General features: G+C 39.6%; 1 protein-coding gene across 1 annotated transcript in view; it reads right to left on the bottom strand.

Moving 5' to 3' along the window:
- Positions 1–22453, bottom strand: part of Pacrg (parkin coregulated) — a 428615-nt gene that overhangs the window by 361642 nt on the left and 44520 nt on the right. Inside the window, exon 2 of the mRNA XM_052169795.1 lies at positions 3303–3437. Coding sequence (XP_052025755.1) covers positions 3303–3437 — 135 coding nt within the window. The remainder of the gene's footprint in view (positions 1–3302; positions 3438–22453) is intronic.

Raw genomic sequence — 22453 nt, 5'->3', positions numbered from 1 at the left:
GTTTAAAAATTTACATTAACAAGTTTAAAATGAATTCCAGGGCTTGGCTGGTAAGCTTCATATTCTAGGCTAAACCTAGTCACCTTTCAGAGATAATAAACTGACAGTGGGCAAGAATATAGAAACTTCTACTGTGCATATTTTTGTAATGTTCTCTCATGTTTATCATGAAATTATGTTAAGCAAAACCTACACAGATGTAAGCTGCCTTCTCATTTTCAATAATAATTTAATGTGACCATCATTTTTTTCTGAGCAATAGACCCAGAACGTGGTAACCATGTGGTGACTTAAATCAAAATTAATTAAAATGAAATAAAATTAAAAATTTAGTTTCTCAGTCTCAGTAGGCACATTTCAGAAGCTTAATGGTCACATATGGCCAGTTGTACCTCAGCAGAGTGTAAATGTGAAATGTTCCCACGATTACAGAACCGTGCCCTGGGCAACGTTCAGAGCTTTAGAGATTCTGTAAGGAAGAAGGTCAAGTGGATAGCCAGAGGGTTCAGCTTGCCATATTGTTTGGCATGTGGAACAAGTGGGCATTTTCATGTACACTAGAGCATTCCATCCGGTCAAGATGAGGACCAGGAAGTGGAACTTGCCTAGCTCTGGTATCTAGCCTCTAAGCAATTTATGGGTTACTCCATAGCTGCCTTTGCTCCTACAAGGCCGGTTCAGCTAATCTTGAACAAGAAGGGGATTTGATGACTTGGGCGGACATCCGTGTACCTTAACAGAGAGGAACTGCCAGATTGAATGAGGAGAGAGCCTTAAGCAGGGCTTATTGGCAGTGAGTACTAGGTATTTCAAAGCTACAGGGCTTTTGGTATTTTTATTGCCTGATTGTACACATTTTCAGGGCATGTGGAAGTACCCTTGGAGTCCCCGCCTATCTTGAGAAGTATTGAGAAAGGCCTATTACTTCCTAGGGGAATTTTGTCCCTAGACAGTCTGCAGTGAGAAAGGTACTATGGCTTAAGAAAAGACATCTGCTTCATGGAGAGCTATGTTTTATCTATACACAGATAAATACAGTGCAAGATCTGTTTTTTCCCCTTTAATACCAAAGCTCCAGTCATAGGGATGATATACTAAGTAATTCTCCTGATCCTAGTTAGCAACAGATTGTGCCCACAGTAAATGCATCAGGGAATAAAAAATGGGCACACTGAGTGTCCACAAGCTAAAAACATTGGGGTCTTATTTCCATGTTATAGTCATGCTGTAAAACACCAAAAAAAAAAAAAAAATCCTAAAAGACAGACACCCACAGGTTCTGGGATGAGGTGTCTCTCTAAACTTACAGAGTTATACAACCAGTGCGGGTAGATAGTTTTTTCTTTATCATTGCTTCTTAGCTTACTCAATCAGTCCTATAATCAATAGTAGTTCCACTAAATTAATTCCCAGAAAAATACTTACCCTTATTGAATGTTGGATTTGCAAATGTAAAGTAAAATATCCACTTCCTTATTCTTTTTAATTTTAAAGATTTATTTATTGTATGTATGTGAGTATACTATCACTGTCTTCAGACACACCAGAAGAGGGCATCAGTTCCTATTACAGATGTTTGTGAGCCGCCATGTGGTTGCTGGGAACTGAACTCAGGACGTCTGGAAGAGCAGTCAGTGCTCTTAACTGCTGAGCCATCTTTCCAGCCCCCTATTATTTCTTAATAATTTATTTTCAAGGTATTTTTTCTATCCTCTTAATGCCTCTAAAATTACATTACTGGATGAGATCAAAATAAATCTATATTACAAATTTTCATGAATGAAATTTATGTATAAGTTGAAATTATGTAAAACATCCTAACCCATTTACCTGTAACTTATTAGAAAATCTGAATTAAGCATTAGTTAGGCTTTTTAGAAGGCCCTCTGTGTCCTTCCATGAACCAGATCACAGACAATCAAACACAGATCCATGTGCCGAATGATATATAAATGGTGCTAATGCTGACTCATGCTAAGACTAGCATATCCAGAATAAGTATACTTGCTAGACAGTTGTCTTCGCAACCCATTTATTTCACAGAGCAAATCCCCCTTCTAGTGGTGATGGATCAACAGCAAACAAGGCTCCTCCTCTCACTTAAACATTTACAACAAAGCTTAACAACAAAGACACCATGCTAGTTTGTTGGTAAGGAACCTATGCTCAGATGACTGCTCAAAGTCTAGAAATGCTTGCTAGTGAGAGAAAAGATGATTTTAAAGACACATTAGATAAAATATAATAGTCCCTCCCTGGATTCCTGAGTAGGAGGGGGAAAGGTGAGTTTAGTGTACCTTCCCTATCTATTTAGCATAAATTCTTAAATTCAACAGTTTCCCGTTATTTTTTCATTCCTAACTATGGACAGTTCCCACCTCCAGACAAAGACACAGACTTCTTCAGCTCAAGTGTCAGATGCTTCTCTTAACTGGTGATGTTGGGCCTGAACCTTTTGTTTTCCTCAAGCTGATGTTATTGATACTCAGACTCCTGCACTGGCTTTGCTGTCTTTGGACAGAGAGGCTCTTTCAGCTGATAAATATCACCAAAAGCAGAGTTGTTCATAACAAAAATAATTAAATAGCAGAAGCAGTTAGAGATAGCATCCATTCCTCAAATTAAATGTAAAAGCCTTCTCCTGCTAGAGACTGGCTTGTTTGCACAAGTCACGTCAGCAAGTCTTGGAAAAGAGGCACGGCCACATTAAGATGGAGTCATTAGGCAATACATTTATTTTGAAGCCAATTAACCTTTTGTCGTGAAAGTGTCCATCCTGTAATGGCTTCGCTGGCCGAGGTCAGCCTCTAACAGGCAAGGATGACAGCCCTGTCCTGGCCGATGCCGGGATAGAGGGGCCGCCTTCTTGTGTATTCCACTCTGCATCCCAGGGCACGAACAGCTCTGACCTATCCATTTAGGTAATTAAAGCTTCCATTTGGAAGTGTCCTGCAGGAAGGTGAAATCTGGGGGAGATAAATAGCTGCTGCTTGCTGCGTCCAGCCGCCAGGTCCATCATTTGACGGACTGCTGGAAACAGGCCGGGCTGCCAGGCTCTCATAAAAATAGAGATGAATTGGGCTGCGGACCATTCTCTAAGGCAAAGCAACTCTGTCATTTTCTTCTTTGAGGGCTATAATTTAATTGTTAGTCAAGGTGGACGGCTGACACAGGGGGCCCTAACCATTTGTTGGCTGAGAAATTACTCTAGTTTATTTACTTAGCAGCCAAGTTTGTTTGGCATTGGGGTGTCACTCCCACGCGCACGGCAGCTGGCTGTCACAGCTGTGACCAGGACTTACCTTCCAGGCAATTTTGTTTCCTTTCGAGTCATGCTCAAGGGCGATTGGGAAGTCTCCTCGCTCATAAAATTTTCGGAAAGCGGTGGGTTTGGTCGGCCTTTCTTTAAATGCCCCTGCAGCTGGAGGACCCCGCACCTTGAAGGGAAAAGACATTCTTTAGCTTTTAAAATAGGATTAAAATAAAATAAAATAAAACCTTTGAAATGAAGTCTTAATTGCTTATCCAGGGACAACAGGAATCTCAGGGTAACATAAACACATTGGAAGATATTTTTTTTTCAAGCTAGTTTAGGAAGCATGACTATAAAGGCCACTTTAATGTCTTTGTGTGAGGAAGAGAAACCAGATTTTAAGGTACATTCAATAGAATTCAGTGTTAAAATGGTTAATGAATTTTATGTTTTAATTTCTAAGAACTATAAATTTGACACGCAAATCTGATAATGCTGTTGGGTGATGATGAAACAATATAAAATGTTCCCTTTAAATTCTCTCTGTATCTGTATCTCTATCTATCTATCTATCTATCTATCTATCTATCTATCTATCTCTGTGTAAAATGATGGCCTATGTTATTATAAATACTAACAACAAAACTACAGCGTAGTAGGGTATTATATAAGATGAGTGGTAAATTAGCAAGGTTATCAAGGAGAAAAGTGACTATGGATGCATATAGGATGCATTTCACGCAGTCCACCAAGAAACAATATTACAATAAATTATGTGAGAAACTCTCTCTCCAAACTACACGCTTCCTTTAGAATTATTCATGCTGAGTGCTATCTTTTAAATCTTCATTATCTACATCTCAACTAACCCACTAAATTATAAAATTGAATGTTAAATCACCTATGTATAAAACTGCAGTCTACTGAGTTGTTACAGTACAGACAAGCAGAACATGTTCTTACGTATTATAAAAAGGTAACCAGTAGACATTTCATATACCATTTTATTAGGATCACAATTGCTTTTTAACAATATGAACAAATTGGCAAATAATCTAGCTTAATTTGATTTTTTATATTAATTTACAATGTTTTTGTTAAAACTTCAATTTTAATGAATATATTAACATGCAGCAATGTCATAAAGTGCATGCGAATCTGTTGTCTCTAGACTATATATGAAAGTTGGTATTTGGAGCTGTGGGAGTTTAGGATGCAGGCTGGCAGAACAGTGAGTCCTGGGAAGTAACTAACTGATGGAAAACCTCTGAGAGAACGAGCCTTTCTTCCCTGAGATGTGAAATTCACTCAAGTGAGAAGCAGCCATGCACATCTGGCTGCTATGTCTGCACAGGTTTCTGAGCCAGGAGCGCATCACGTACTAAATTCTCAGAAGTAATTGAGGTCTAACTTTCTTCTTTTTCTTTTAGCCAAGAAATTACTTTTAAAAAAATTATCATGTACCAACCTAGCACCATTTTAACACCATCAAAAAAAACTGATAGAATACAATCTAAGAAGAGAAAACTTGGCCAGAGGAAAGGTGTCGTGAAAGCACATGTATTTACTGAAAATGATAGCTCTACAGCACACCAAAATTGTTAGAGTGTGAGGATGTGTGTTTTGTTATTTTAGAGTCTTTACATGCCTGGGCAGCATAAATCCTGTTTATTTTATTTCTCTTATTTGGCTTTTATTTGAGGTAACTGTCAATGCCTACGCACTTGGAGCAAATATTACATGAACCCCATGTATTCTTTATCCAGTTTCCCTATAGTGATGTGTTGAGAAGCCATGAGACCAGGATACAGTTTAGCTGCTGACACTGATATAGATGACCGACCGCAGGCTCCCCATCTCCCTTAGCTGGCCACACCGTCTGTGTCAGGCCCAGTTTGCATTCTCTCTTTGGACGGCTGTTGTCTCTTTCTCATAGTCCCAGTTTGCATTCTCTCTTTGGACGGCTGTTGTCTCTTTCTCATTTCTAGAATCTGGTTATTCTAAGAATCATACAGTACAGAACCATTGGGATGGACTCCCCATCCCTACAATTTCTGAGATTCACAGACACCATGTTTTTCAAAATAGTTCAATACTTTGTAATCCTGGCGAGTGTTCTATGCCATGGGTATACCACAGTATATTAAACATTCACCATTAAATGCATCTGGGTTAAATATATCCTTGGGGGACAACATGACTAAAACCCGTACATTTCTTTTAAGTGCTCAATATCAAGTAACAAGAGAGTTTTCCTACATTTTCCCCTCCTTTCTTTCTCCCAGAGGTTTTAAAAATTAGTTTTACATTGATTGATATGCTTGTGTGGTTTTTCTTTTGCCATCTTTGATAATGAAGGTATGAGAATTGGGAAATAAAAATTCAATTTCCTTAAGTTACACAGATATTCAAATCGTGTTTCCTATTGTACAGTGGCTCATGTTTCTGAGGGATTTTCCCATCTTATCTAGACTATCAAAATGATTGGTCAGCATGTTTCTCATGTCTTCAGGGTATGTGACGGCATCATTATTCATGAGACTTGGTGAGTCATGTCTATCAGTCTTGGTACATGTTTGCCATGTCCAATGGAGACTCATTCTTTGACTTGATGTTGACTCTAGAGTTTCTGGGGTTTTTTATTTTGTTGTTGTTGTTAATTTGATTCGTACTTGTTTTTCTATTTTTTAAAAAATGGAAGCTTAAATGATTGGAGATTTTTCCTCCAATCAATGTATGCCATAACTTTCTTTGTCAACGCCTTTAGTGATGGCCTAGGAGTCTGTTAGGTAGCACGTTGTTTTCACTTAGTCAAGTGATTTTCAAAATTTCCTGGATTTCTGTGGACTACCTAGGTGTATTTGCATGATTTCAGTTTTTCAAAGTTTGCTGAGGTTTGCTTCATGATCCAGGACATGGATTAATATGATAAATATTCAGTAGTCATTCATAATACGTATGTGTTCTGCTGTTACTGTTTAAGGTGCTCTGGATATTTTGATTAGGCCCTGTTCTAGTTAGACTTCTATTGCTGTGATAAGCACTATGACCAAAATCAAGTTGGACACAAATGGGTTCATTATGGCTTACAGTTGTAGGACATCACCAAGGCAAGTCACGGCAGGAACTCAAGGCCAGAACCTTGGAGGCAGGAACCAAAGCGGAAGGCCCATGGACCACTGCTTACTGTGTTTAGTTCCACGCTGTCCTCAGCCAGCTTTCTGACAAAACCCAGTACTAATTGCTCAGGGGTGTCACTGCTTATGGTGGGATGAACTTTCCCACATCAACATTCACCAAGAAAAGGGCCTATAATTTTGCATACAGCGAAGCTGATGGAGGCAATCCCTCTACTGAGACCGCCTTAGCCCAGATATGGGTAGGTTTTCATCCAACCAGCTTGGTCTATTTCCTGATACAGTTGTTGAGTGTCTGTACTCTTGTGAGATTTTTCCAACCATTATTTTTAAGTTGTTGAGAGAGGAGTACCTCCAATTAAAATTGTGGATTTGCCTAATATTCCACATAGCTATATATAAATTCTTATTTCACATATTTGTCTACACTCTGTTCTAATATGTACAAACACATTTAGGACTTCTGTGACTTCTTGGCAGAATGATCGTTTTCACTATGTATTGTTTCCAGACAGACTTATTTATATTTTTATTATGTCCTGTTTGTTTCTAGAAAATTTTCTTTGAAGTTTTACCTTACTTAAAATGATTATACCCATACCATTTTTCTGTTTTTTTAATAAGCAGATTGGGATGCTAAAATATTTTAACATAGAATTTCTAGTGCCAGAGTTAGGAGAAAGGAGTTCTGGAAAAAATAAGATATATATTAGTATACAGAAGAGAGGTATACCTCTTCCTGTGAGTTGTTTGGATGTATTTAGAGTTACATTTTGATGTATCGGGCTTTGAATATGCATCACTATAAAGCTTTTTGTAGTGGTTAGTCTGAGGATTATATTGTATGTGAATAACATATCTCAGTTCTTAGCATTGTCAACTCTTTTTACAAAATAAAGAAATCTTATATCTCTCCATGTTCCATTATTAGCTATTCATATTATAATCACTTAGAATTTTTCTCTACATGATTAAGAGCCACATCAGAGACTTTTACAACTCCTTCTTCAATTGACAAACATAATTCTCAAATCTTAAAGAAAAGCCTGCACCCAGGCTCTCGGATATGGGTTACTCCTCCAGACAACCTGGCTTTCTCCCAACCTCAGTGTTTAGGATTTCATTTGCACTTACTTGGTTCTCATCAGCCCTCCCCAGAAGATGTCCCTAAATTCTTTCTTTAATGCTTCCTTTCTGATGTGAGAGTTCTCCTAGACATGCTCTCAGGGAAGAAATGCTGACAACACATTCTCGTGCTTTCTAGTCATCTGAGCGACCTAGTTTCTTCATTCAGAAACAATATTTCAGCTGGTTACAGCATTTGCAGCTCACAGCTCTTTCTTTCAGATCTCAAAAGACACAACACTGCTTCCACATTGCCTCTATGGCTGCTGGAGGGGAGTCGTCTTTCAAAATGTCTGACTAGTCTCTATGTCGTCCACTGTTCTTTGTCTTAGTGTTCAGAACTCTACGATATACCTTGGTATGCATTTTCTGTTAAAAAGTTTTCAACTCAGTGAATCTGAAGATTATTGCTAAAGTTGGAAGGTTTGGATGCCTTTCAGATCTGACTTCTTTTCTTCCTCCTTTTAGATCTCGAAGAGGTTGGACTCTACATTCTTTCAAGTGTTCTCTGTCTGTTGCTTAGGTTGGGTGACTTCCACTGCTTAATCTTGTCTGCAGATTCTCCCTTCTGCCCTTTCTACCCTGCTACTGAACCAAAGCAGTCTTACTACAACTTATAAAAACTTACTATTTCCTTTCATTCTAAAACTTTCACTTGATTCTTCCTTATTTGATGAGACTTTCTATTTTTCTACTGTTCTCCCCAGCCCCTACCCCAGAAGCATCTTTAGCAATGTGTGAGTCATTTAAATTTCTTTCTTAACACACATCCAACTTTTCTACTGCTCTAATGCTGATATTTATTGATTGGATTTTTCATTCTCCTTGAGGTGTTACTGAGTTTGGGGGTGGTATGAACTACAATTTACAATTGTAAATTGTACTAGCAATTTTACAGGATGAAATGCTTAGTTTCCTTTCTTTCCTCCTTATGCATTTGATACCCTTGTTTAACACCCCCCCCCCGCCCTCATCCCTTGGATACTAGTATGTCTGCTTTCATCATGGAGAGGAGACAGGCTCAAGAAGCCCATAGGAAATTTCTAAGAACTCAAAAATGTTATAGAACCGAGGAAGTCCCTCTCCAAGGTTGTACTTCTACAGCTGTAAACGGTTGCCAGGGGAGGCAGCTTTTGTGAGTTGTCATCCATGTGGGGGTGGGCTTGTCTTTCAGTACCCCAGTTCCTACAAACGTAACTCAAATGCACTCAGAACTGTTTATTCAGTTGTCAGTGCCCTATGTGCATGACAGATGTCTGCATACATGTTCCTATGAGAAATCACATTACAGCTAGACAAATACTCTTCTGCTGAGTTGTAGCCCCAACCCAGAAAGGGCACATTTTAAACATTCTGTTTAAATATCTCTGCAGGGATGTGGGATAGAGTTTGGTATTAACAAACTGGGATTGGAAGTATTCATCCCTTTTTGGTTCAGAGCAAAGGATTTATTATTTGTACTGAGAAAGGGTGTGGGTTCAAGTGCCCATGAAGCCCTATGAGCTAGCTCCCTGATTTGGGAGTAAAATTAGTGCTCCATTCCTAGTACTATATACATGGTGGGCTGGCCTCATTCCCACTGGACATGAGTGCAGTTTCTTCCTCTCTATTGGCTGTCCTCTGATAGTCCTCTGGTAGACAAGAGGTCAAGTCTCTTATGACTAATAAGTGGGATCTAAGGACATCTAAGATCACCTCAGTATCTCTGCTGAGGTCATAGGTTTGGGATCTTCACTGACTCAGTGGAACTGAATGCACAGCACCTCTTTTCGAAGCCTTGTCTATAACCATTAGGGAGATATATGCTATGGTTTTTCAAAGTGGCTGTTTCTGAAGTCAACCATTTCTGCTGTGAGCCCATCTTCGTTTGTTTGGCCTAAAATTTGTTTGCAGTCATCCTTCCCTCTCTGCCTTGTATTTCTTGTAAAAATCGTTTCCCTTTTTGTCTCTGTGATATTTTTGATTCTGAACTCAAACACTATCTGCTCAAGTATTTGAAGGAATGAGCATGTTTCTCTCTAAGGAAGCCTAGAAGGCCTTTTTATAAATCGGTATAGACAACGCACAGTTCTTTCTTCCCACAAATTTCCATGTAGTCCCTATAGGATGACTCCATGCCTGAAGGTTCATGGAAAGTCAATGCTTCAAGAGGATTTGATAAAGTAACCCATGTTAATATGCAATCACTCAGCAACAGGAGATTTTCCCCTTGAGTGTCTTTATTTTACTGTTCATTTTAGTTTTTAAAAACATTTATCTTTTTCTGTTATGAATCTATTTCAAGTTAACTTCTGTTATCTCAGAATTGCAGTGTGCAAAAACAAAGAGGGCATGAGTAATTAGATCTGCTAATGCCGAAGTCAGATCCTTTCCCTATGTCTGTAGATAGTATTTTTGTTTGTTTCATAGTTAGATCCTCTCCCTATGTCCGTAGATAATATTTTTGTTTGTTTGTTTCAAACAGATTATCTGTGTGAGTATGTGCTTTACACGGGAATGTAGCATCTTTTATAACTTACATGCATTACATCATAAATAACTCATTAAGCCTATGCACGCCAGGTGACATATAGAATAACTCTAGAAAGAGAATATAGGTATCATGATCAGAGACCACACACAAGATGAACAACACTAAGCAACCTTCAAAACTCATCAAAATACTGCTAAGGATTCTTAGGTAAGTTTATATTTGTTGAAGAGGAACTACTGTAAATTTTATTTCATGTCTTAAGATTTCTACTCTGATTTATTATAAATAATATAAGGCAAACAAGGAACCATAAATCAAACTAGCTTTGTGGGGAAAATGCAATTAAGATTGCCTGAATGGTGGGGACAATCCGTAAACCAATTAGGAAGAGTGGATGTCACAGCAGAATGCTTTTAATAAAAGCTAATGCACTTGGGAAGCAAGATATTGAATGCAGTTTGAAATGACTTCAGATGACAGAGTACTTTATATGCCTGCATTTATTGAATGCTCCGTAATGGATTTAGGACTTAGATCACTGTGTCTGTCACGGGGCCACAAAAGTAATAATAATAAGTAGGAAGGAATTTAAGGCTCTCTCAAACTCTCCATCATAAAATTTAAAATTTTCCTTTTCATTATTTTTATTCTTAAGCATAAACCAGAGCTATAAAAAAGAAAGGACCTTTTATTCCAAATGGAAAGTTGACAGTGGGTAATTCAAATTAGTCCATTTAGCTAACTCACTAAAGCACTGGGATCAGGAGATGGCGGGGATCGTAATTCCCAGTTGCACAAGCTGCAACCCGGAGTTTGTGATACATTACAGCACAGCTGTTGTCCAGCAGGGAGACATCTTGGCAGTGCCTCCGAGTTCCTGCTGGACTGTGAGCCGGTTGGCAGCATGGGCAGGCAGCATCCTGAGTTCTGACTCAGAATGGCGGTGATTCAGCATCCGGTCAGTTTACTCATTGTAATTGATTATGCTCACCAAAAGTTCTGCAATGTCTAAGGTCACCAGATGAACAAATGAAGAAAATGCCAACACAATTAGGATGAGAAGCAAACTGAATCACGGGAGAGCGTGGAGAAAGCAAGCGGCTTTCAACATGGCCAAAGTGAGCTCTGGTAGCCGAGGCAGTGGTGAGGGGACATCGGTCAAAGAGTTCTTACAGTATAAGGTGGTGGTGGTGGTGGTGTGTGTGTGTGTACGTACAAATACAGAAGTAGATATTCTATAGATTCCTTAAAAGCCAGACATTAAAGGCAACAGTCACTGGCAGGGAAACCAACTATTTTAGGATGATTATTCTGTCAAGGCCTAAAAACAGAAATATGAAAACAAGACATTAGTATCTACATATCATATTGTTTTCAAGAACTGATAAGATGCCCTGTAGTCAGGAGAAGATAGAGTCAAGAAGTGCAGCCTGGGGCATGGTATGAGAGAAGGCTTCAGTGAGAGTGGCATTATAACATAACATAACATAACATAACATAACATAACATAACATAACATAACATAACATAACATAACAACATAGCATGTATGCCTTGCTTTACTAATATTATTGACAGATATTGTCAACAAAACCCTTTGAAATTGTTTTTTTTTTTACATACAAAGAACTCAAAGAAGCTAGACTCATAAGTCACACTGTGCAGTGACCACCCTTCGTGTCTAAAGGGCATGCCCTCGGTCACTATGCTAGATGTGGATTTAGGCAAAAATACAAAGAATCAACAGACAAGTGTGTGGTTTGCGGGATTATGTGGGATTTGAGGAGTATAGCTGCCTGAGAAGCTAGGGGTAGAATTAAGGCTTGGGCTTCATTACTAAAAGGCTGCAAATAATCCAGCTGTGTAAATCATAGACATAAGAAAAGACTGCACAATATTTGGAGGAAAACCTGTTAATCAGTTACAGTTCTACTATCAATTAGTAACTTGGCACTTTCCCTTCTTAAGTTTCCAGAAACATACATGCTGAAGACTCTACCCTACATTGTCTCTCTTGAGAGAGTGACCTTCCTACTTAGTGTAATATGCTATGTTTTTGCCACTGATGCTAAAATTTCAGTTTCCATGGATAAGAATGTTTCCACCAACTATTGGCAATCATAGTTTGACTACCCATCCCCTTTCCCATTGTAATTATACTGTTAGGTACTTCTGGCACATGTTTTCTGTATTCTGTATTATTCTTTTAGACTAAGTTCCTCTATTTGAAATATACAGTGGAGTATATATAGAATATATATTTTATGATCCTTGATATAATTATCCACTAACTAATCAGGAGACTGTGCTATTCAGTTCACAAATGAGGAGGTGCAGGTTCCTCATTTTGGTGTAAGTTCAAATATACACATCTGCACATGCGTACTTCATTTTTTCAGCACTGTTACCAATTGCACAAGATCTTCATTTTAAACAGTATCAAACGCTGGACTGCTGATCAAACTTGTTTTCTTACCATCTTTGCTTCTCATTTCATTTATTCAGCATCTAAGGTTTTTGAGAGTTTACAGGTTTGAGCGTTTATTTGATCTCGCTGCTGCCCGCTATGCCTGTCTAGGTCATTCCTTTGTGTGCTACACAATGGATATTCAAATAGACTAATTAATTATATCTCTCATCTGCTTATGGTCCATAAATGATTTCTTATTGACATGTTGCAGAGACTCTTGGGAGCGGATTGTGATCTCTGCTGCCAGCACTGCAGCACAAGTCACCAGCAGATAGAGCCAGCCATAGTATGCCTTGCTTCTTGTTTCCAGGAACTCACAGCTCCATCAGCCGGCAGTTACTTCTCTCTGTACTCCGCCCTGTTCTCTCCTCTTCCCTCTCTCCTGAATAAACAAGTAACCACTGGTATCTTAAAAACTACAAACCCCACCTTTCCTAATAAAGCTCTAAAGTAAGATCAGATAGATACTTCTTCACCCTGAGGTTATGAGATAGACAGCTAGAGCTGCCTATCATGCCTGTGACAAGATGGTGGGCTTAACCTCTGGAAATCAACCTTTCCCTTAAAGGAAAGGAGAGCATAGACAGAGGAAAAGTTTAGAATCTCAGATGGTTCCCGGCTTCTGGACAGTAGAGTATTTTCACAGGAGAGTAGGATAATATTCATATGGTAGCAAGAAAAATGGGAAGGAATGACATTGTAAGAATCAGGGAATGAGCTTTTGCTTAGGCTCAGTGATGCAGAGGAGGAGCTTCAGAAGGACTGAGGCATCCATCATGGTTACTTTAGATCGTCAACTTGACTAGACCAAGAGCTATCAGTAAGACTGGTGAAGGAAACCTTCTGATGCTTCCATAAGTGATCAGATCATGAAGACTGACCTAATCAATGGTTTATTATCTGAGGCTAAATTATAATATGACTGGATTGCTGGGAGACAGTGAAAGTGAGGACATTAAACACAAAGTAGAGGGAGAGGATGACTGTGGTGCGCCTTGAAAGGCACACAGACGCCCTGGCCCTCACTAATCATCTGCTTCCTGCCTATGGCGAGGTGGGCGGGCTCTCACACTGCCTGGCACCCTCATGTGTCAGCCTCAGCTCCGCCCCAGAGCCATGCAGACTTCTGGCACAGCCAACTGAAACAAATCCTGCCTTTCAAACTGTTTCACTTAGGTATTTGCCAAAAAGACAGGAAAGCCAGATGCATAAATGGAGAGACAGGGGTGCTATCATAGAGTAGGAACCAGACGGCAGCCCATGGAGGAATGCAGCAGGGGTATGTGAGACTAAACCAGATGTATTTGATAGGAAACAACCCACTCTTTGGCAGGCTAAAATATGACTTCTTAGCCAGGTGTGACTGTCAAAATAGAGAAGAATTGATAGTAATCGGAAAATGGTCAGAAGGAGGAGTAAAATCAGTGAATAACACTGGAATTAATATATTACTGAATCCACTTAGAATAGAAGCAGTGTATGTAACTAGTAAACTTATCTACAATGGCCAGAGCACTTGTGCAGCATTTATTTTTCAGTGTTTAAAAGTTCACAAAGTCTCCACGCTCAGGAGGCCGAAACATGAGCAGCACTTCCACAAATAAACCAGTCTGGGTTACACAGCAAGACTGTCTCTCAAAAACTCAAATCTGAATTTACTCACGGGCTCTCGATGACGCAAATGTAAACAATCTTAAAGATAGAGGTAACAGGAAGATGGCTCAGTAGGTGACGTCCCTGGATACACAAGCCTGAGGATCTGAGTTCACAGTGAGGATGGAGTCATACGGACAATCAGAACAGACCACTCTGGCTAATAGGAGAGCTTGTTTCAGTAAATACAGGAGAGAGAAAATGAACACACATACATACATGCACACCCATGCACACTAATACTAATGCACACATGCATAGACACACACACACACACAGAGAGAGAGAGAGAGAGAGAGAGAGAGGGGGGGAGAGAGAGAGAGAGATTGTTCCTAAAATTGATTTTACATAGAGTCATAAGTCATAAGGCTTGGTATTTTGGGAGACAAAAAGATGAGACAAACATACTATTCCCAATATAGATAAGATTTTAGGTAATAAATAGGATATATTCAGAACCTGTAAGAAATAAGAACGAAGCCAGTAACAGCATGTGAGACTCCACATACGGAGGAAGCAGCCCCTTGTATAAAGAGACACTGTCCTTTCAACGAGAAACATTTTTTCATCTTTACTAAAATTTGCATGTGAGTCTGAATTTTATATAGCATCAATTAGAAAAAATATCTAAGAGATTATATCCTAGATTAGTCTATTTGTGTACTTTATAGGTACTAATGATTAGCTCACAAGTGATTCATCTGAAACTTCTATACATTTATTTTATGTAAGTAATTATTTATTGTTCTCATGACTTTATGACCAAGATTTTGATACTGAGAAATCAATGTATTTTCTCTCTGTGTGAAATATCCATTACGAAAAACACATTTCTGCCTTGGAAATTCATTTGTAGAAGTGGAAAAGTTTCACTAAAAAAATTCTAAGGCTTCTGTGATATTTAGTGAAATAATTTCATTTTGCTCAAAGTGCTTACACAGGCTATTTCCTGTGGCAGGTATGATTAAAAGCCAGGGCCAGCTGTGTGTTTGTATAATTAAAAAAACCACTTAAGTTGGCACTGTTTGTGGTAAAACAAATATTTTATGATGCAGTTTTTCTGATGGGTAAGTTGAGAACATGTAATGTTCCTGGTCTGACAGAGTCTGAGCTGAAACTTCTTCCTCGCTGGCTAGCAGTCCCGTGCTTTCAGAAGGAAGATGTCTAAGCATGCATGCATGCAGTCTTCTGTGTTGCCTCTGATAAACTGAGATCCAAAGGGCTCTGCAAATACATCCCAGCTAATGTTTCAAGGCTAATTTCTTAGCTAGGTCAGGTAAGAACTATTATTGTCTTATCTGATGTTGATTTCATCTGGTCCCCTTGATTTACAAATGCCTCTGCAATAGCCTCCTTCCTGGTGATGTAACAAAGGTTCAAAGGTTGGGAGTCAGTTACAGTACCAGCATTTAAACTTTGTCAAAAAACTAAGATACTTGGAGCTGGGATTTTGTTCTGTTCTGTTGTCTCTTTATTGCCTAAAAGTGTCCTGATATCAATGATTAGACCAGGTATCGATCTCAGTTATAGCATTTCTTGGTGCTTCTTTAAATTCTCCCTTGTGGGAGAAAAAGCAAAGATTGACAGCCATTCTTAACATAACAAGATGCTGTGATCAAATAAGGAGAAAAAAATCTTGGCAGTCACAAACTTTACTTAAAAGCTGCCCCCTTCCTGTCATTAAATATAGAAAAGGCCACACATTTAAGGCACCGAGTGTGGTTCTTGCTGTCACCTTGTCTCCATACAGCCACCAGAGACTCAGTTTGACTGTGTACTTAGCATCTGTCTTGTAGAACTGATAAAATGCCTGAGTGCCTGGGACAGCTTGGCTAATGTACGGTCAGGTCACACCTAACACCAAAGCCAGAGAAATGCCTGAGCTAAACATGAACAGAGGATACAAACAGGTAGGAGTTTAGAGTATATTTTAAATATATTCTTTTCTCAAAGCGCCTTTAATGATGAGTCTATGAGAAACATTTTCCTAAGCAAACCTGAGTCTGCTGTGTCTTGCAGCAGTTACTTCTTACTGAATAATTAGAGTAAAATGGTGGGACTTGTATATGTGAAGACACTATTACCATACGCAGTGTACATATCCTGATATTTTCTATTGATCTCAATAGAAAAATTGAGACTTCTGTGTCTAATGATGCAAGCCAGTATTCTCCAGAAAGAGTCAGCTTCCTGATAAAAGCCAATTTTTAGAACTGTCTGCAATGAAACATTTATACTGGCAAAAGCATTCTTCTTTCTAATCACTGTAAAATAAAGTGCTTTCAAGTTTCACACAATTTGCAGAGATACTAAATACCTTAATTATGAGTTAGAAAAATTTTCAAATATCTGATAAGAAAAACATATGCAAAACATCTTTACCCACACAAAGCACAGCCACAGAATTTCAATGGAAGACGCCATGATAAACAGTAGGCTTAAACCCTGCTGGTTCTGTGCTTTCCACTGTGGTCCATTCAACAGGCAGAGATGTATTAAAAAGTAAAAAGGAAATGGAGATGTACCTGAAAAAGCCTGTTAGAGTCTTAACACAGTAGAATGTTACTATTCATATGTTAAGTGTATTTTTCTTTAAAAATTAATTTTGTTTCTTAGAAAACACACATTTTTCTTTTTCATTTGTAAACAATGTTTGCTTCTGGCAAAAATAACACCCAAGAGTCTGCATGGAGACTAAGCTCCTGATCCGTCTGCTGAGGAGGGAACCTCACCCGGCATCTCATACCTCATCCCCACAGATATGGCATCAGTCTATCAGTGGCCTCCAGTGCAGCCAAAATGCTTCTCTTTGCCCAGCCATAATCTACGTTAAGCACATGCATATCGTTGTATGATTTCAATTTTATACAAGCATTGCATATATTTGTAACGGGACACACACACACACACACACACACACACACCACTCACATTGCCTGAGTTAGGGAAGAGTTCCCATACACATCTTTCCTTTGAGATATTTTGCCGTATGTTCTTTTTTACATATACAGTGATCTATGCATGACCAAAGACAATGCATCTTGGCGTTAGACATACAGAGGTAATGAAAAGATGCCCTTGTGCTGTTAATAACAAGTACTAAATATCAAGTGAGTATGATTTCTAATATAAACATTTCCTCTTTTATTTCTTTTATCTTGGAACTCAGGAAATTACAATAAGTTAAAGAAAAACAAAAATGAATTATAAACTTCACTAATTGTTAAGAGGAGCTTTGAGCAGAAACAGTGAATGTTAGGCATGTTTGATGCCTCACAGGAGGCAGTAAAAAAAATAGACAAAGAAAACAGATCATGGGCAGAGACTAAAATAAAACCAGCTACAACCATTTCTGAGGAGGAGGAGGTGAGGAACAAATTTCCTCTCTTTTTTGCAAGCATGGATACAAACAGGTCTCACAGAGAGGTTTTCTCATACCTAGTTAGGGGTGAGAAAGGCAAGAGGGAGGACCCCAAGACTAACATATAAATCAGGATTGTTTTCAATCATTACTCTAAGAGCAGAGAGGGAGGAAGGTTTGGATCTTCAAGCCCGGAAAGATGCTCCTTCTGCAACAGTAAGGATCCAGTAAGCTGCTTAAAATAGGGGTCTAGGAGAAGCTGATTGCCCAATATGAACATTAAAACAGGACCTGGCACAGCTTCAAGATGAAGATACCAAAAGAAACCAAAAAAAAAGAAAGAAAGAAAGAAAGAAAGAAAGAAAGAAAGAAAGAAAGAAAGAAAGAAAGAAAGAAAGAAAGAAAGAAAGAAAAAAAGAAAGAAAAAAAGAAGGAAGGAAAGAAGGAAAGAAAGGAAGGAAGGAAAGACAGAATCTAAACAGAGAAGTGCAGCAAAGCTCCTCTGCTGAGAGCTACACTGGGCTCTGCAGGGCTACACTGGGCTCCTTGCCAAGGATTTAAAATACACAGCAAGGCAAGCACATCTGTGAAAGATGACCACGGAAGTAGAAATCTGAGCTTTACGATAGAGGAAAAGATGGTGGTGCAATGAAAGGCAGACCCAGAGCTGTCAGGATTCTGAAAACAAGCATTCATAAAAGCTTAAATATTAAAAGTGAAGGGGGACCTGGTGGGGTGGCATATGCCTTTAATCCCACCACTTGGAAGGCAGATTGCTATGAGGTGTGGGCCAGTCTGGTCTACAGAACGAGTTCCAGGGTAACCAAGGTTACACACACACAGATAATTTTCAATAAAGTAGAAGAAAAGGGGGAAAGGGAACAAGATTACAAATGGGACAGATATGACAGGAACTAGGGGCATGAACGATGGGGAAAGAGACAAAGATTGACCACAGTGTGTCCCACCTTGTCCTAACTGAAGCCCCACACAGTGAGAAGAACCAGGCATCTACAAAGGCTCCTAGACCTTTTTTTTGTTTTAATACAAACACTGGTCACTCCAAATAACTATTGCATTTTCCCTGAGAATATGATTTCTGCATTTCAAGGAAAACGAGGATAAAAAAATGCTCCTTAAGACACACTTTAGTGAATTTATTACAATGAAAAATAAAGTGTTTTTTATATGACTCGTTGAAAGCATCCGGCACCCTCTGCTCGCCTGTTTCATGGACGGCACTGGGTAAAACCCTACAAGATTCACAAGACAAGGGCAGCAAAGTACCATCATCAGGAGATTATCTTGTCTGGTATTAGTCTAAGGAGGGATGATTTTATAAAACTGAAGATCCAAAGAAAATAGTTGCTGTGACCCCTTTGTACATCAAGTAACCCATTCATCAGCGCAGCCTAGGATCACAGGAAAACACAGGTGTTTACACTAGAGTTCATAATGGTAGCACAGTTACAGTCACAAAGAAGCAGTGAGAAATAATTTTACGGTGTGTGTGTGTGTGGGGGGGGGTCACCACAGCATGAGGAGTTGTATTAAGGGTTGCAGCACTGGGAAGATTGAGAAGCGCTGGCCTAAAGGAGACCACTAGAAGATTATCCTGAGACAGCCAGTCGAGGACTGGTAGGTTGTGGAGCACTCACGTAACCACGAGAGTCAGAACAACATGGGCTTGTGGATAGCAATGCAGACCACAAACAGCTTCAACGGAACCACACAAGCACGGCTGGGAGACAGATGACGCTGTGTGCTTTGTCTCCCATCGCTGGGTGTCAAAGGCCATCAGCTAGCCGATGCGCCTGTGCTGGCCTGCATCCGGTGAGAGGAGGACAGGACTGCCTAGGTGGTATTGGAGGAGGTGAAGGCAATAAAGTGTGCTGGGGGTTCTCATCATCATGAGAGGTCCGTGGGGTGGGCCTCACACATGCTGAACATACAGTCTCCATCTGGATGTCCCCTGATCGCCTGATTTCATCAGAGACTCTGCACCACCCACCCTTGGTCTCCTGGGGTACTGCAGGCATGGCCTACCTCAGGGACTATGTGCTTCAGCAGTGCCTCACCCAGACTACTCTGCACAGCTGACTAAGAGCCTTAATGTCTTTGAAATGTCTCAGTAACTCTCCCTTCCTACAAAGAGCCATCTAACTATCCCCTTAACAAAACTGTTCCATTACTTGGGACCTCAAGTCTACTCGACTTTTATTATACTTAAAAATTATATATATAATTATATATAACTTTAATTATATATATACATATAATTGTGTGTGTGCACGCACACACACACACACACACACACACACACACACACACGCATACCAGAAGGTACCAGTGGAAAGTAGAGGCATTGGATTCCCTGGTGCTGAGGTTCCAGACAGTTATAAGTCGCCACCCAACCTTGGGGCTGGGAACTGGACTCAGGTCCTCAGTGATAGCAACATGAGCACTTAACTTTTGAGTCATCTCTCCAGTTCTCCAATGTTTTTCTTTCTTTTTATATAGCATTCGTCTCTTTTAATATACTCCAGAAAGTTATAATTACTTTTCTATTTGAACTAAAGGGCAAACTCCATAAGCATCATTAGCTGTCATGTTCCTTTTTAAATTGGAAGTGCCTGGCGCAGAATAGGTGTTCAATAAATGTTTGCTGAATGAATACATTAAGTAATTTGATCATATGGTACAGGTGATATTAGGAATAAGGATAAGCTATACTATTAAATATATGGAAGTGGGTGAATTATATACTCAAGCAAAAATAAAAATGTAACTCTTATGCTATACATAAAATAGGACTATATTAAAAGACTTCTACTTTAAAGGAAAACCAAAACCCCACTTTTATACAAATTCAGAAAATTATAATTTTTGGATAGGGAAAGATTTCTCAAGCAAGATAACTAAGATATATCAATAAAGGAAAGATTAATGGTTTCATCTATATCAATGACGGTTCATCAACCGTCATTGATTCATCAAAGTGACAACATGCAAGGCACACCACACCTTTGGAAGAGATTAATACAAACTTAACTGACAAACCACATCATTACTTCACTATCTCAGCAAACCAATCAGAGCCGTCCACATGTCCTCTACTGTGGCACTCAAAAGATGGAATGCAACCCTGGGCCTTCCGTACTCACAGCCAGCCAACCCTGGAGGCCAACACTGGCAACCCTAAGCTTACCGATCCTGTAAGTTCTAACCAGGCTCAGGCACAGGCTACTTCTCATCCCACATTCAGGTTCCTGCCTGGCTCTACTGACTTCTTTTTTTTTTTTTAATTTTTTTATTCGATATAATTTATTTACATTTCAAATGATTTCCCCTTTTCTAGCCCCCCACTCCCCGAAAGTCCCGTAAGCCCCCTTCTCTTCCCCTGTCCTCCCACCCACCCCTTCCCACTTCCCCGTTCTGGTTTTGCCGAATACTGCTTCACTGAGTCTTTCCAGAACCAGGGGCCACTCCTCCTTTCTTCTTGTACCTCATTTGATGTGTGGATTATGTTTTAGGTATTCCAGTTTTTTAGGTTAATATCCACTTATTAGTGAGTGCATACCATGATTCACCTTTTGAGTCTGGGTTACATCACTTAGTATGATATTCTCTAGCTCCATCCATTTGCCTAAGAATTTCATGAATTCATTGTTTCTAATGGCTAGTACTCCATTGTGTAGATATACCACATTTTTTGCATCCACTCTTCTGTTGAGGGATACCTGGGTTCTTTCCAGCATCTGGCGATTATAAATAGGGCTGCTATGAACATAGTAGAGCATGCATCCTTATTACATGGTAGGGAATCCTCTGGGTATATGCCCAGGAGTGGTATAGCAGGATCTTCTGGAAGTGAGGTGCCCAGTTTTCAGAGGAACCGCCAGACTGATTTCCAGAGTGGTTGTACCAATTTGCAATCCCACCAGCAGTGGAGGAGTGTTCCTCTTTCTCCACACCCTCTCCAACACCTGCTGTCTCCTGAATTTTTAATCTTAGCCATTCTGACTGGTGTAAGATGAAATCTTGGGGTTGTTTTGATTTGCGTTTCCCTAATGACTAATGAAGTTGAGCATTTTTTAAGATGCTTCTCCGCCATCCGAGGTTCTTCAGGTGAGAATTCTTTGTTTAACTCTGTACCCCATTTTTTAATAGGGTTGTTTGGTTTTCTGGAGTCTAACTTCTTGAGTTCTTTATATATATTGGATATTAGCTCTCTATCTGATGTAGGATTGGTGAAGATCTTTTCCCAATTTGTTGGTTGCCAATTTGTCCTCTTGATGGTGTCCTTTGCCTTACAGAAACTTTGTAATTTTATGAGGTCCCATTTGTCAATTCTTGCTCTTAGAGCATAGCTATTGGTGTTCTGTTCAGAAACTTTCTCCCTGTACCGATGTCCTCAAGGGTCTTCCCCAGTTTCTTTTCTATTAGCTTCAGGGTGTCTGGTTTTATGTGGAGGTCCTTGATCCATTTGGATTTGAGTTTAGTACAAGGAGACAAGGATGGATCAATTCGCATTCTTCTGCATGCTGACCTCCAGTTGAACCAGCACCATTTGTTGAAAAGGCTATCTTTTTCCATTGGATGTTTTCAGCCTCTTTGTCGAGGATCAAGTGGCCATAGGTGTGTGGGTTCATTTCTGGATCTTCAATCCTGTTCCATTGATCCTCCTGCCTGTCACTGTACCAATACCATGCAGTTTTTAACACTATTGCTCTGTAGTATTGCTTGAGGTCAGGGATATTGATTCCCCCAGATTTTCTTTTGTTGCTGAGAATAGTCTTAGCTCCCCCATCACAAGCTCAAATGCTTGTAGCATGCTTGTATCACCTCAGCCTGGCGTCTGAGGACCTCCTCACCTGGTTATCACCTCTGCCAACAATCATTACTTCTACCTCACCTGCCTATCATCTCTTTCTCACCTTCTCGGGACAGAACCCTGACTCCCTCCCAGGGGTGCTTTCTC

This window comes from Apodemus sylvaticus, chromosome 23, assembly GCF_947179515.1.
Source record: "Apodemus sylvaticus chromosome 23, mApoSyl1.1, whole genome shotgun sequence".
NCBI classification, from domain to species: Eukaryota; Metazoa; Chordata; class Mammalia; order Rodentia; family Muridae; genus Apodemus; species Apodemus sylvaticus.
The sequence above is the reverse complement of the archived record's forward strand: the minus strand, read 5'-3'. Positions and strand labels throughout refer to the sequence as shown.